General features: G+C 54.7%; 1 protein-coding gene across 3 annotated transcripts in view; it reads left to right on the forward strand.

Annotated features, from left to right (window-relative positions):
- KIRREL3 (kirre like nephrin family adhesion molecule 3) overlaps nucleotides 1-16,042 on the forward strand; it is a 357,510-nt gene that overhangs the window by 287,449 nt on the left and 54,019 nt on the right. For all 3 annotated transcript variants that reach the window (XM_063355399.1, XM_063355400.1, XM_063355401.1), the window contains 2 exons: nucleotides 6,565-6,722; nucleotides 10,616-10,766. In XM_063355399.1, the coding sequence (XP_063211469.1) occupies nucleotides 6,565-6,722; nucleotides 10,616-10,766 (309 nt within the window). The remainder of the gene's footprint in view (nucleotides 1-6,564; nucleotides 6,723-10,615; nucleotides 10,767-16,042) is intronic.

The raw sequence follows: 16,042 nt of genomic DNA on the forward strand, positions 1-16,042 counted from the left end.
TTCCAACCCAAACTGTTCCATGATTCTAAGATTCTGTGATCCACGACCGTGTCCAAACCCCCCCCTCCAAGATCTGCAGAGCCCCTCGCAGAGCGACACCACTGACCTCCGCAAAACACCCCCGGGGCTGGGGAAGGAGCCGGGGAGGGGGGAAGCAGATACTGGCTTCAAAGAGGAGGCAGCTCCCTGCAGTTCCCAAGCAGAGACGAGGATGTGCCAGTCCCAAGTGGAGCACAGAAATGATAGAGCAGCTAATTAACTCGTCATTTTGCTGAACATCATTAACACCACGCTTATTGTCAAAGTCACACCCCGCCGGTCGTGCTACGTTAAACGCTTGCAGAGGGCAAGCGCCTGCTCCTTGTTGGAGCAGGACGGGATCTTCCTGGGCAGGTAAGGAGACCACAGAGGGGGCAGGTTGAATCCTCCTCCTTTCACGAGCACCTTGCCAGCCAGCAGACCTGGACTCGGAATGCCCCAGCGTGAAGCAGCCGTTGGATTTGCAAAGGAAAAACGTCCCTTTGCAGGGTTCCTGCTGCAAAACCTCCCCCGCAGCAGGCAGCTGTATGCAGGTCAGGGCAGCGCCTGGGCACAGTTGCCCAAGAGCAAGAGTAGTGTGATGCCCTCATGAGCTCGACTTGTCTACAAGAGGCGAACATGCCTCTTTGACACGCCTGCGATGCGACGTCTGAATACACAAACAAGCAACGCTTCCAGATCGATCCTCACTGCGCGAGAGGGTCAGCTGAGCCAGCGGAATCCCTCCAGGCCGGCTCCCCGGGGCTCCCTGCGCTTTCCTTGCTGTAGAGACAAAAAAATACGGGAGCAAGCATACCCTTGCTCGGCTTGGCTTCCTCATCCCCACAGGGCCGCGTGTTTGCAGAGGACCATCTCGCCGGAAGGCGGCTGGCCCACCAAGTGCTGGTAGCAAGAAGCTGGGGATGCTTTTGGTCTAGGCTTAGACTCAGCTTTGGGGCTGGGAAACACCTCCCAATGGTTTGTCATCACCCGAGAGCATCTTCTGGTCACTGTTATTTGCTTAACGCGTGTCAGACGAGCCCAGAGTGCTGCAGCCCCCGCAGGGAAGATGAGCGATGCGTCAGTGATGCCTTACCCAAGGGATCTCGTTCCTCAGGGGGACGCTTGTGCCGAGTCCCTCATCCGCTGAAGGTTACTTGCGGATAACACGGCTCCGTATCTGCCTCTCCAGCCCTTCCCCACCGGTGAGCACTTGGGGTTGAATCTCTCCCTGCTGTCCCAAGAAGAGGAGGTTTGTTACGCAGACCCAACGGCGAGGTGGAACCAGCCACAACAACAGGAGAAGAAAAAAAAAAAAGACCAGCAGTCAGCGTTAATTAGGAAGAAGAGCTGCTGGCTGGAGGGCTTTCTGCTTTCTCCGCTTCCAGGAGCTGACTTCTGCCTGGAGAATCCCGTTATCTCAATAAATATTGCTAATGATTGAGGCTCTGTCTGCTCGCCACAACTCCATCCAGCTGACGGGCTGCTGGGGGCATTTAGAGACGCCTCCGTTCTTTCTTAGTCAAAGCTGCGGCGTTAGCCTGGGGTGGTCGTTCAGCACTGAATAATTCCGCGTGGTCTCATTGATTAATCATACAGTTAAGGCTCACGGGGCGGGACCGTATGCAGGAAAAACCTGTAACTAGCCAACAGATTTACAAAGTTGCCTACGCTCTTTTATTTGCATTTCTTTAGGCCGATGGGCTGTGAAAACGGGCTTTTCCCAAAGCGCTCCAAAGGGCGAAGAGCAAAGACCCCAAGCCGTCCTTACTCATCCAAGCAGCCCGCGGCCATGGGGAACAGATTAATGCCTGTCCAAGGCCGGTTTAAAAATATTCACCGAGCCCTGTGTTTGGACAGAAAAAAAAACCAACAGGGTTTTGGTGGGGAGAAGCTCGTCCCGGTTTCTTCAGAAAGTTTTGCCTGCGGTGAAGACAAGGGCAGTTCTCCAGCTGAGGTCCCGAGTGCGCTGTGAGGAACAGGAGACCTTCTGCGGGGGGTTTTCACCTGCCGCCCCGGAAGGTCTCGGTGCAACGAACCGGGATAATCTGTCTGGACTCCCGCCTCCTAAGCATCTCCATGTCAGCCATCTCTCTGGCTTGTTCCTACTCTTGTGGGCTTGAGCCATCAGGGATCCCTTCTCTTTCATCCTCTTTTTAAAGTCTCCAGGCACGTAAAGGTTAACTCCATTTTTCTCTGCTGTCGGGAATAACCCCCCACACACACCCCCAAACAACTCTTCCTATTTATATCCCTGTATTAATCAGAAAGGCTGGCACTTCTACATCTGCGTGATTAAAAATTAGGAGATTGGATTCTGCAGCGGTGCCTTATACTAATAACCGATCCTGGGAGCACAGCGGATGAATAATGGATCACGGCTCTGTGCTGCTGCCTTCTTGCTTTACCTTCCTCCTTCTCCTCGTTTCACCTTTCATTCTTCTCTTCCTCCTTTCCCAGGCTGGAGTTTGAGCCTGGAAGGAGTACACCCATCCTTCGTTTGGCAGAAGTTAGAGCCGTCGAGAGACGTTGCCGCTTCCTATCCGTCAGGCCCTCTCCTCCCCAACCAGAGCCCCTGGTTGGCGAGCCTGGAGACCATCAGTAACTCATGGCTACACAGATAACCGGGGGGATGATAACCACTTACTTAGGAAGACGTAATCGGGACCCATGCTCTCTCCTTTTCTTCTTTTCATCTCCTGAAGCGGCTCCTCGAGTCTTGCCGCTCATCCGGTAGAAGGAAACGGGAGCGAAACAGTAGGTTGGAAAAGGCGGTTTTCTGGCCCAAGGGAAGACAAGGGGTTCCATGCGTGAGGTCGTCACCCTGTCCCGCGATGTCCCCTAGGCTTCAAGGGCAGCTAAGGGACAGGCTGGGCTGCTTGGAGGGGGTGATGCTAAGCCAGCGGCTGCCAAAAAAAAGGAAAAAAAGCCTTCATCTGTCAGCCATGGGAAAGGACACCGGTCGGGAATATTAAACAACCCACTGTAAGAGTCCCTTCATTTAATTCCAAGATGCTCTTCAGAGAAAGGCTTGTGGGTTGGGTTTTTTTCCCTGCTCCACAAGATGGATTTCCAACATTTTACAAGCTGAGGTCGAAATCAATTAATAGCTTCAGTGAGGGGGAAAAAAAAAACCCAAAACTGTTGCAAAACATCTTTTTGGGTTTTTTTTCAACAGTATAAACTCATCCAATGAAAGGGTTGTTTTTTAAAAAGCGAAAAGAAATACTTTCTTAATAGTTAAACAGCATAAGAATGAAGCAGAATTTTCCACATTTTCATATTTCAGAGGCTGACGCATTTCAACTAACCCAAACCACAGATTTTTCACAGCGTTTTTTCACCCTTGTAGCCTGAAAAAAAAAAAAATGTACATTTTGGATCCGTGTAGAAAAGCTTTTTTTTTTTTTTTCCACCCAGTCCCTGGGTTCCACCCACTGAGCTGAAAAATCCCATTACTCACAGCGTTTGGCAGATGCGTATGTGACCAGCGTTGTGTGCAACCAGCACATCTGCCTTGCCTACAAATCCTGTGCCGACGCGGGCAGCCACCTTTGAATTCTCGGAGAACATAATCCCTTTCCATCTCCCGAATTCAGCCCAGCGCTGGAGGAGCCAGCGAGGAGTTTTTCAATATTTCTCAGCCAGCGAAAACGCTGGGGCGGCTCAGGAGGAGACGTGGAGACGCACCGGGGGATTTCAGAGAGGTCTTTGGCCAACTTTGACGTTCCCTTTGCACGGCCCAGCCTGCTGCCAGCCAACTCAGGGAGGGGGGAGCAGCACTGGCTTGTGAAAAAAGCAGCTCCATTTTGGTGCAAAATTGGCAGGTTTTCCCCAGCGAGGATGCCAAAGGGTTGGAGGATTTTGCCGTCTGGTCCTGAGCTGGGTGCGAAGCAGCAATTTCTTCCTACGCTCTTTACTAGCATGAGCTCTTCTGCTTGGGCAAGAGGGGCTGCAACGGAGATGCCTCTCCACTGTGGCCTCCACGTTTCTCCTTGGCTTCCCAGTGCTGCGTGGGCCTCAAGAGCTTCCGAAACAGGCCATGAGGTGGCTGGGGAACAGGTCCATCTGTCGCGAGACCTGCATTTGGTTGCCCAGAGGAGCTGGTTGGGAAGAGCGAGACTGACAGCTGTACAGACCCCTCCGTCTTCTTCACAGCGGTCTTGGTCAGAGCAGATCAAAAGAATCAGGGAATAGTTTGGGTTGGAAGGGACCTTTAAAGGTCATGTAGCCCAACCTCCCCTGCAATGAGCAGGGGCATCTTCGAGTGGATCAGGTCGTTCAGAGCCCCATCCAACCAGGGGCATCTTCGAGTGGATCAGGTCGCGCAGAGCCCCATCCAACCAGGGGCATCTTCGAGTGGATCAGGTCGCTCAGAGCCCCATCCAACCAAGGGCATCTTCGAGTGGATCAGGTCGCTCAGAGCCCCATCCAACCAGGGGCATCTTCGAGTGGATCAGGTCGTTCAGAGCCCCATCCAACCAGGGGCATCTTCGAGTGGATCAGGTCGCTCAGAGCCCCATCCAACCAGGGGCATCTTCGAGTGGATCAGGTCGTTCAGAGCCCCATCCAACCAGGGGCATCTTCGAGTGGATCAGGTCGCGCAGAGCCCCATCCAACCAGGGGCATCTTCGAGTGGATCAGGTCGCGCAGAGCCCCATCCAACCAGGGGCATCTTCGAGTGGATCAGGTCGTTCAGAGCCCCATCCAACCAGGGGCATCTTCGAGTGGATCAGGTCGTTCAGAGCCCCATCCAACCAGGGGCATCTTCGAGTGGATCAGGTCGCTCAGAGCCCCATCCAACCAGGGGCATCTTCGAGTGGATCAGGTCGCTCAGAGCCCCATCCAACCAGGGGCATCTTCGAGTGGATCAGGTCGCTCAGAGCCCCATCCAACCAAGGGCATCTTCGAGTGGATCAGGTCGCTCAGAGCCCCATCCAACCAGGGGCATCTTCGAGTGGATCAGGTCGCTCAGAGCCCCATCCAACCAGGGGCATCTTCGAGTGGATCAGGTCGCTCAGAGCCCCATCCAACCAGGGGCATCTTCGAGTGGATCAGGTCATTCAGAGCGCCATCCAACCTGACCTGGAATGTTTTCAGGGATGGGGCATCCACCACCTCTCTGGGCAACCTGGGCCAGTGGCAGGGTAGCAGAGGTGAAAGGTCCTCTCTGCAGGAAGAAAGGGCAGCCCCTCTCTCCAGCTGAATTTCCCATCTCTTACCAGCCTAGAGATGCCGGGCTTTGAGAGCTGGTCACAAAAGAGGAGACCATGCCCAGGTGTCCCTCACCTGCTTCCCTCTTTCCAGCCCTCCTTGTCCCTGGCATGAAGTGCTTCCCAACGCAAGAAACAGAGATGCCCAGGGGCTGTGTGACACCAGCAAAGCCACGTCCGGTAATGAGGATGCAGCCTCACGCAGGCTGTCAGGCTGAGGTGGTTTCAAAGGAAGGTTGAGATCTGAAATGTCTCCTTGACACCGCCGGCAAAATCTGCTTTCACAAAGGGAGCTGCTTAAAAGACTCGCCGCGGTGAGAGGGAGTCTGACCAAACGAGAGGCGTTTCACAACCTTTTGTGTGGCGAGACAGCGGCGCGGATGATGAGCGAAAGCGACAGGGAAATCAAAGCAGGGCGAGGGAGTGCTCACGGCTTCCTCCATCCCTCCGTGATGGAGGGCTGGCGAGGGAGCCCTTTTCAAAGGGGGGTGGGCTGGAAACCACGCTCCCGTAGCCCGTCATAAGCCGTTTTACCCGCCCCGAGTGCAATAGGCAACAGCAAACAGGGCAAAATAGTGCAAAACCCAGCTCTCCTGCCCTTCTCCTCCAAATCGTGCTCACCTACCTTCCAACGTGCAGTCAGAGGAACAGGGGTCAGACCAAAGCCCCACCGAGCCCCATATCCCGTGTCCAGCAGCAGCCAGTTACAGTAGCCTGGGGAGGATTAGAAAAGCAGGGCCAGCAAGCCGGGATATTTCCTTCATAGACTCATTCAGGTTGGAGAAGACCCTTGGGATCGAGTCCAACCATCAACCCCCCTCTACAGAGTTCTCCCCTGCGCCACATCCCCCAACACCACATCTGAACGACTCGTAAACACGTTCAGGGATGGTGGCTCCACCACCTCCCCCGGGGAAGCCCGTTCCAGCGTCTGACCGCTCTCTCAAACGCTCTCTCTCCACCCTCCCGCACTTTGCACCTTGGGACATCTCGGGCCAGAGGTGCTTCTAAGTAGTTGGTGGCCCTTGGTGGATTTCTCTACCGCAGGCCTGATCCTTCGTAGTACTCCAAAGATCAGGTGACCCCCTGGCCCGTGTCCCCTCTAAAACCGCAGCCAGTTTCTGCCGCTGTAGTTCGAACGCGGGGCAGAGCTTTTACGCAAGCAGCAAAAGGCAAGGCAGGTGTAACATGGCGGGGTGGGCTTGCACGGTGCCCCAGCCCCATCAAAGCCAGCTGCAGAAGCCCGAGAGGTCAGTCCCCACAGGTGGCAGCAGGAAGGTTGGTTTAATGCCGTAGCAAATGACATTGTCTCCTCTGTGCCATTCCCTTGCAGTTCCTCCAGACGATCCTGTCATTATGGGGGGGCCCGTCATCAGCCTGAGAGCAGGAGACCCCCTCAACTTGACCTGCCACGCGGACAACGCCAAGCCAGCGGCCTCCATCATCTGGATGCGGAAAGGAGAAGTCATCAATGGAGCCACCTACTCCAAGGTGAGGCGGGATGGGGCTGGGGACAAAGGCTGCGCTCTTCCCTTGCTTCAGGGAGGTGGACCAGGACCACACTGCGCTTCACGCAGCCCCAGAACATCTAGGGCAGCGCCTTCAGCTCTGCCGAGCCGAGACTCTCACCCTACACCACCCCACACAACCGTCCCCGAGGCAGACGGTCAGGAGGATGCAAGGGAGAAACCACACGCCGTCACCAAAACGGGCTCTGCTCTGAGTTTGGCTGGCTTTTTGTCCCCTCTCACGGCTTCTGAATTGCCCGCTGTCCCCAATTCTGCCCCCAAAAATCCCACCTGGGCGTGGTGTAGAGCAAGACAGAGGCAGCACTGGCCTGGCTGTAGCAGAACCCCTGGATCGAGAGGTGGTTGCAGGGACAAAGGTCCCCTCCTCCAACTGCGATTTTCCGTGAAGAACTGTCAGGGTTGTTGGCATTTTTTAATTTAAACAGAAAGCCTTTCTTGGGTCATAAAGGAAAACATCAAAGAGCGATCAAGAGCGTCCTCAGAACGGGTACCCACATGTTCTCCTGTTTATAGATGCCTGATAAGTAAATGCTAAAGATTCAGTAACACTTGACATTTCTAATGAAAATTTCTAAAGAGCAGAATTCGAGACATAAAATGGGTCAGTTTGCGGCCATTTGTAATGCAAGCAAGCTTCAAAGTCAGGAGTCAAAGGCATCCCTCTCGCGCTCTTGAAGATCTTTTAATAAACATTTCCCCCCTCTGCTCCCGCTGGGAAGCCTCCACCCGGCTTCCTTCCAACGCCCTCCCGGGAAAAGCGGAGGAGCCGAAGCGCCCTCCTCCCCGTGGCTCTGCGGAGCACACGGATGTCTCGGCTCCTTCCTTCTCGCTGATGGGTGTGAAGAGAGCCGGGGGGTGTGGGGGGGGAAATCGCCCCGTCTCCCTGCCTGCGATGCAAGAGGCAGCACTAATTAAAGCCAGGGAGAACTGACCTCTCCCTCTCTCAAATCAAGTGGAATTAATTAAAATCCAGGCCATTGACATGCAGCTGTTTATAACTTATTCTGCTCACCCCAAGCCGCCTTCTCCACGGCGGACTGCTCAGACCCGGCCCTGGGGAGCCAACGCTGAAGGCCTTTCCCTGTCAGACCCCCAAGTAAGGGGCAGCAGGGAAGAAAGAACGTCCCTCCTTTATTTGCCTTGAAAATATTTCCGATGGAGGGGAGGAAACAACCTTCTGAGGCAGAACTTGGAGGCTGCAGCTCCATCTCGCGCGTGGTACAGAGACGCTTTGCCGCGGCGTTGTAAGCGGTTTGCCAGGGACGGTTTGGGAGGGGAGTCCTCTTCTGCCTCTTCCCCTGGGGTCGGCAGAACCTCGGTGTCTCCTGACCTGCTGGAGAGGTTTCCACGAGGCCCTTCCACAAACTCATCCCCGCCACAGGCAGGGAAAAGCGACGCTCCAGGGCCGAGGGTGGTCAGCCAGCACCAGCTGCATCAGAGCTTGTCACCTCACGCACCGCGATCCCGTCACGGAGAAACCCCGACTTGAGACGCCCTTCGGAAAAGCTAACAGCCAATTTTAGCCATTTTTTTTTTCTTTTTTTTTTTTGAATGCGAGGGGTTGATTTTGGGGGGTCTGAGGATCCTTTCCCTTCTTAGGCTCCCTTTAAGATCATTCCTCGCTTTTTCTCTTTCTGCTTTTTCAATAAAAACTAAAACCCAACCCAGACGTCATTTGATCCAGATACTCCGGTCAGCAGAGAAGCAACCACTGTTCGGGCGACTGATGGCCTGAAGCCATTTATACTGAGAGAGAATTTCCTTGTTTTTCCAAATTTCCAATCCACCACCTGATCAACACGCAGCCCCCCCTGCAATCACAGCCAGAACAGCCCCAGCTGACTGAAAACCCCCTGATCCCTGTGGAAGGGGGCACAGGGGGCATTATGGGATCCTGCAGGGTTTGGGAGCTAACCCAGAGCTCAGGGGCACCATGCGGGGGAAGGTACAGCACAGCCAGGACCCATGGGGCTCAGCTTAGGGGGCACCACGTCCCCAGCACCAAAAGTGGGGCTGTTCCACAAGGGAAGGGCACACAAGGTGACAACAAAGCCCAGGGCAGCATCCTCCCCACCGAGGGAGGTACAAGAGGAGGAGCAACGTCCTCACCACCGAGGGAGGTACGAGAAGAGCAGCGACGTCCTCACCACCGAGGGAGGTACAAAAAGAGGAGAAACGTCCTCCCCACCGAGGGAGGTACAAGAGGAGGAGCAACGTCCTCACCACCGAGGGAGGTACAAGAGGAGCGACGTCCTCACCACCGAGGGAGGTACAAAAAGAGGAGCGACGTCCTCACCACCGAGGGAGGTACAAGAGGAGCAACATCCTTATCACTTAAGGGAGGTACAAGAGGAGCAGAGCAGGTTTGATGGTCTTAACAAGGTCAACCACAGCTCAGCAACCTCCAAAAGGCCCATAGTGATGAGGCAGCTCTGAAATCAAGCCACAAAAAGCCATCCATGTCATGACACCCAGAGCAGAGCCAGAACTTAAACACAGCTCCTGGGCCTATGGGTGAAGAGCTCTTGGGTAGAGTCCCCAGATGAGGTTCGTCAGAGAAATTAAGCACTTGTTGGTGCACTCAGGCCTTGATGATCACATACTAATGGGTCTTGGTCCTGCTTCTCCCCAGTTTCCAGGGTGATTGTGGTGACAGTGTCTCAGCATGGTTCCTCGTCTGGTGTGCCGGAGAGACACAAGCCTGTATGCGTGAACGCTGTGTCACGATGAAGCCAGGTGGCGAAAGCATTAGTCTTGCTGCCATATGTTCCTAATTCAATCAAGCAGTTGTCTTACTTTGTGAGGAGGAGACCTGAAGGATAAAGACTTAGAGTGAAAAACTGCCTGGCAAGGTCCAAAATACGTAGTTATGGGTTGGGTGCATGCGTGGGCATTTACCGCTGTTATCAACGGCTGGGAAAAGCGGCGTTTCTGGTGTTTCTGGCTTTTCTGGTCCCCAGAGGACATTGATAAACTGGAGAGAGGTCAGAGGAAAGCCCAGAGAATGACTAAAAGATTGAAAACCATGCAACATCATGAGAGCCTCCGAGGGTTTGACGGGTTTAATTTACCAAAGCCAGGGCTATGGGGCGACGTGACCACGGTCTGTAAGAGCTTGCAGGAGGATTAGGAGTTTGATAACGCTCGCCGGGGCTCAGCGATAAAGGCATGGCAGGGCACCGCGGCCGGAAGTCGAGGTCAGGCACATCCAGGGAAGGAACAAGGTGCCCCGGCCGAGCAGGCGGAGCTGGTTAACCACTGCTGTACCAGGCTCGAGGTTTTTGGATCTCCAGCATCCTCAGGTGACCATCACAGCGATCGCCAGCATGAGGCGAGGCAGAGCGGTGAGGATTTGCCGTGGGCTGGGCTGGACCACTGCGTGGCAACCAGGGACCCGTGGCCAGGATCGGTCCCATGCCGCTGCCGGCCGGTGTCACCACTCATTGCTGTGCAAAGTGACCCGGGCAGGTTTTCCCACTTCACGCAGAAGGTGACGGCAGGTTCAAGAAGCCGCTTCCCCTTTCTGTCCCCAGCTCCCTCTTCCCTGGGCCGGCGGGTGACGTGCATCTCGCTTGAGCTGTGATTCCCGGGTCTAGGCGCAGCAGGGCCGGAGGGAAGCAGGTGGGAGTTAAGTGCCCAATTCCCAGGGAAGCGCCGTGAAATTTGTCTGTGCTGTTCCCCCAGGGCTTCTCGGCAGATTCCAGCCAGAGGAACCGTTGTTGCGGAGCGCGCTGCTTGGCTGGGAAACTCGTAGGAGCCAGGGCTGCGCAGAGCCTGGCGCGACTCTCGGCCAGGGGAAGGGGCCCCTCTCCTGGAGGAAGCTGCCTTTCCTCATTTCCATTTCTCTCCCCACAGACGCTTCTCCGTGACGGCAAGAGGGAGAGTATCATGAGCACCCTTTTCGTCGCCCCTTCCGACATCGAGAACGGGGAGAGCATCGTCTGCCGTGCCACCAACAAAGCCATTCCCAGCGGGAAGGAGACCTCCGTCACCATCGATATCCAGCGTGAGTACGCGGCCGGCCGAGCCAGCGCAGGGTATTGCGTCATCCCGTCCTCCCCGCTCGCTCCATGGCGTCCCCAGGGCTGCCCGCATGGGTCTGACTCCAGCCAGGGGCGGGACGCTGGGGTTTAGTGGCTTTCCTTTACTGGGATTTACCGGTGCGTTGATACAGCGGAGTCAGAGCGAGGAGGTCTCATCTCCCCTCAACTCCCCGGGCTTCGATGGCCACGAGCACCCGCGGGGACAGGCTGCAGCCCAGCTTTTGCGTCTTCTGTCCGTGGGTTTGAGCAAAAGCGGCACCAGCTGCCGCGCTCTGGGTGGCCGGTGGGTGTTGCACGTGGACGGAAATGCGTGCCCTGATCCAGGCCGCTGGGGTCTGCGGAGCAGGGATGGATCCCAACTGGTTTTGGCTGAGCAAGCAGCATCTCTGGACACGGCCGGTAGGTTTCTGGTAAAAAAAGGTGGGTTTCCGGTCTTAAAAGCTGTTCGACGGTAAGTTTTTTGTATTGTTCTCCGCTGAGAAAGCCTGTTAGCCACCTCATGGGTGGGAAGTCTCCCTCCCGTGAAACACAGCTGGTGTCAGTCACCATCTGATGGGGACAGGTGTCGAGAGCGGTAGCGTTTACCCTTTACTGTAAATCCGTGAAGCCAAATCGTCCTTCCTCAGCAATTCGCGTTTCGCAGATCTCTTCCCTCCTGCTCCTCCTCCTCCTCCTCCGCAATAGCTGTTGCTCTGGGGCTCGTCCTGACCTCCCTCCAGCCGGGCTTCGTTTGCAGACACACAATTCCTGCAGCTGTATTTACCAACAATTTGCAAATGCAGGGTGTTCAATATTAGCATGCCAGCTGCTTTCCAGAGTCCAATTAAAACTGGCTGAACAAACTCAAGCGCAGCAGAAAATTCACCGTTTAAGACTTCCAGCTTTTGCTGCCGGAAGATTAACAGGCCCTTGGGTCGCTGGATAGCATGTCCTGACAGAACCGGCCAGATAAAACGAGATAATAGCATGGGTTATTTCACAGCCGGCAAACAGTTACAATAGCTGGAGACGCACACGCCTTCTCACAAACAACGCGAAGCCGGAGACATCATTACACTGCGCTGTACAGCGCGGGGCAGGAGACGTGAGCCGAATCCCTGAGCCCGATGGAATCTGCTTGGAAAAGAGAAAGACCCAATAAAGAACGCCGATTGCCACTCCGAGCCATTAAATACTCCGTGCTGTGAAAGTAATAATAATAATATCCCATCCAGCTATTAAAAGTATGTTGTTCCTAATGGGGTCTAATGAGGATATCAATTTCCCGGCGCTGGATGGGTGATGGAGGGATAGAAAAATACCGAGACGGATTAACCAGCCTGCGGTGGGGTGGATTTCATCCCGGACGCAAGAGTCTGCTCTAGCTGCTGCCCGGTCCGTTAGGTTTCACTTCCCAACCTGGTAGGCAACTGGCTGCTTTCACTTTGTGAAGACCCAAAGGTACTTTTCTTAAGGAAAAATTATCATCTGGGCCACTCGTTTCCCCTGGGGACCTGTCCTGGGCAAGGCTACGTACCCTTCTGCACCACCCCGGTGATGAAAGAAGGGCCTTCCCATGGGTCTTCTCCCAACACCGAACAGAGAAGCGGAATTTGGGGAGGGAAAAAAGAAGTGGTTTCTGCAAGGGTAAGGAGGTGGGCGGCGGGTTTTGGCTGGTGAGCTTTCCCCAGCCCGGCGCAACCTGCCGTATTTCACCCTGGAGCCCGCACATCCCGGGCTCCGCTGTTCCCATCGTAGCGAAGGTTGCCCAGCTGCACGGCTCGAAAGAGATGGCCTTGCAAAATCATCGAATAATAATCCCGAAGAACCGAAAATAATCCCTCCCAGGAAGCGTCAGCCGGGTGACTCCCTCCTCCTGCTTTCGTTTGCTTTTGCAACTCAAAAGAGCATCAAAAATGCTCCCACTCAGCAAAGCAACGCCGGGGCGGGGGTTCTGCAGAGAATATCCTCTTTCAGCTGAAGTTTGGCTCCCATCAATCTGCAGGCACTGCCTGCCCGTCTTAGCAGCAATGAAACAGCTGAGTCATAAAACCCTCCCCTTCCAAAAAAAAAAAAAAAAAAAAAAAGAGGGGAGGGGAGGGGAGGGGAAAAAAGGAACTGGAAAAAACCCCCCACCCAGAGAGCAGGGTCTGTAATGGAAACACTAAGCGACTCCAGCTGGAACATCTGTTCGATGTGATTTCCGTTCCACCAGCCACATCAAAGTCAGCCTCCTGTGAGTTATGCACCGAACATCACAAGTGGGATTAAAATCATGTTTAATAGTTTGATATGCCATAAACTATTTATACTGCCAGAGCCCAGTGGCTCTATGGAAATGCACATCCAGCGTGCCGGGATGGGGAGGAGCCGGGTTATTGCTTATCCAAAGCCATTTGCTCCAAGCCCCTGCACACGCGTAGGCAGTTGCTCATTTTTTACACCTTTCTTTTTTTTTAGCCCCCCGTGGCAAGAAGGGATTTGACTGCATATATTTTGCAGGAGGAGAAAGAAGGCGGAGGGGTCTGTGAGCCGGGGTGATGAGCAAACCGAGGGGCACGTCGCCGCGTTGGAGGGTCCCCTGCTGCGTTTATCCTTGTAGCCCTGGAGTATTTTATTCCCTTTTCGTGCTTCCAGCTGGGGAGCGTGAAAGCCCAGAGCTGAAGAGGCATCTTAGTCTGCTTCCAGCTCCTCGTTCCTCCTCGTTTGGCTTTTGGAGTCAGGGGAGAGGTTTGGAAGGGCTCGTCCGGGGCTCTGGAGGTGCCTGCAGCCCGTGGAGCTGGGCCCGTGACCCCAGCCATCCTTTCCCAGGTGTTAATTTAAAACAAAAGGAGCCGAGGGGTTTGCTCTCGGGTGCCCGACGGGCCGCGCGGCTGGTGGGGAGCGATGCCGTCCCCCGGCGCCAGCGTGCTCCCGGGGATGCGTGGGACCTGGGCGCGCGAGCCTCCGCACGCAGGCTTCTCCTCCCGGCCGCCTGTAGGCTGGCTCTGTCTGATCCCGTCGTTCAAATTAATTACAAGAAGCCAGGCAGGAATTATAATTGTAACCAAGTGGAATTGCGTTCTGATGAGTTACAATTTGTCTCTCTCTTTTTTTCCTTTTTTTTTTTTGGTGGCTTTAGAATCCCCCCAAACGCCCCCGCACGCACAAACCCACGCCACCCGCCGCCTCGCGACATCAGAAAGCCCAATCCCGTTTGCGAAAGGCAAGGTTCAAAGACTTTAAGTCATTGCCTTTGCGCTTTTTTTTTTTTTTATCCTTTTTAATCTTTTTTTTTAGGTTTTTTTTTTTTTTTTATTTTGCGTGCAGGAGGGAGCCGGGGAGGGGGGGCTCATTTTAATACAAAGAGGCTCCTCTGTAAATCGTAGGCATAGCTACTAAACCATCCAACAATGGGGAAGCTACTAAAGAGAAGTGTGATTCATACTTAACAAAGGAAGGTGATTAGCCGTTGTTGTGTAACAATAGGGAAGTGTCAGGATGCCCGCAAATGAATTAGGAGCCCGCTATATATCTCTGGGCTCTTTACGGGAGGGAAGCTCGTTTATATTCCCGACTGCGCCCATCTTTATTGTCATTTGAATTGCACATTTTTTAAAATGAGATTAGGGTAAATTGAAAATACCTATAATTTCCCCGTCGTAATTTCCCCTCCGGAAGGCAGGTGGCTTTGCTGGCAACAAAGCCGGGTTCGGGCTGGGTAAATATCATGGGGGCTAATGAGGTGGGGACGCGGAGGAGGAGGAGGAGGCACTGCAGCACGCCGCCAGCCCGCTGCTTTCCTCTCGCCCAGGCTGCCGCCCGGCCGTGGTCACTGCCGAGGCCACCTCGGAGATTCCCCATCCATCCCCAAGCCGGTGGCCTTGCCCGGGCACGGGCTGGAATAACGTGGGGTTGCTTCGGGTGCTGGCCTGCTCTCGGCACACGGACAGACTTTCTGCTTTCCGTTCACGGAATCATTGACCGGGTTGGGTTGGAAGGGACCGTTAAAGGCCATCAAGTCCCAACCCCCTGCAGCGAGCAGGGACATCTTCAACTAGACCAGGTCGCTCAGAGCCTCATCCAGCCTGGCCTTGAATGTCTCTGGGGATGGGGCCCCCACCCCCTCTCTGGGCAACCTGGGCCAGTGTCTCACCACCCTCATCCCTCCTCTGCAGCTCTGCCAGTGCCAGCCTTTCCCGTGCCTTCTTCCTCCACGTTGCTTTTTCCTCCGCAGCTCCTCAGACGCTTGAGGTTTGCCCCGTGGCCATTAACCTTTGCAAATGGTACCCCGAAGGGGGGCGGCAGCCAAGCTGCTCTGGCATCAGTACGCCCGGTTAGAGCCCGTACCCTCGAGCGAAGGCGCGGAGCAGTTTCCAGAGAGCCAGGTCTCTCCAGCAGGACCCTGATATGGGTGGTGTGGAGGAAGCTGGTGGAGGGAGAAGCTGGCGGGGAAGCTTTCATGGCTGTTAAGCACAATGGCCCTCCTTGAGCTTGCGTTAGGGCCATGGATGGCTTCGTGACTTCACGGCACCCGAGCAGTAAATCGAGCATCATAGAATCATGGAATTGTTTAGGTTGGAAAAGACCTTTAAGATCCTCAAGTCCAACCGGTAAACCTAGCACTGCCAAGTCCGCCGCTAAACCATGTTCCCAAGGCACTAAACCCTGTCCTTAAGCCATTAAACCGTGTCCCTCACGCCCCCTCCAGCCCTGCGACACCGACCTAAGGGAGGTCCCCTGGGGCGGTGGGTCCCAACCAACTTCGCCTCCCTTGGGTCAGCAGGGCTGACCCCCGGCCCCATCTGCTCGGGTGCTCCTCCACTGCAGCCTTCCCCCGTGCTCCAGCTGGGAAGGATGTTGCTGAGATACTTGGGAAGAGGAGGGAGACGGCAGGTGGAGGCGAACGCGTAGCACATCCTATTTTAGGGTGCGTTTTTGCATACGCTGCATCAAATTCCTACCTTAAGGGCAGGAGAGCTGCCTCAGCTCCTCTCCTCAGCCCCAGTGTAGTCTCCAGTGGGACAACTGGTTCTTCAGGCACCTAGAAAACCTCTCCCCAAGGCCGTTTCTTTCTGCTTTATCCCTCAAGTGAGGTCCCGTCCTTAAAACCTAACGCTGGAGGTCTAACACACCCTCTCAGACGTCATGAAAAAGCGAAACAGCTCTGGATATTTTTTATTCCCCATCTAAACATCGCAGCCTTTTGTCTTCTCGCTTGCTTTCATCGCTTCTCTCCTAAATTCTGTTTGCTGTTAAAGCGTTTAGATGCTTATCATGT

The sequence above is a fragment of the Chroicocephalus ridibundus genome, chromosome 18, assembly GCF_963924245.1.
Source record: "Chroicocephalus ridibundus chromosome 18, bChrRid1.1, whole genome shotgun sequence".
NCBI lineage: Eukaryota > Metazoa > Chordata > Aves > Charadriiformes > Laridae > Chroicocephalus > Chroicocephalus ridibundus.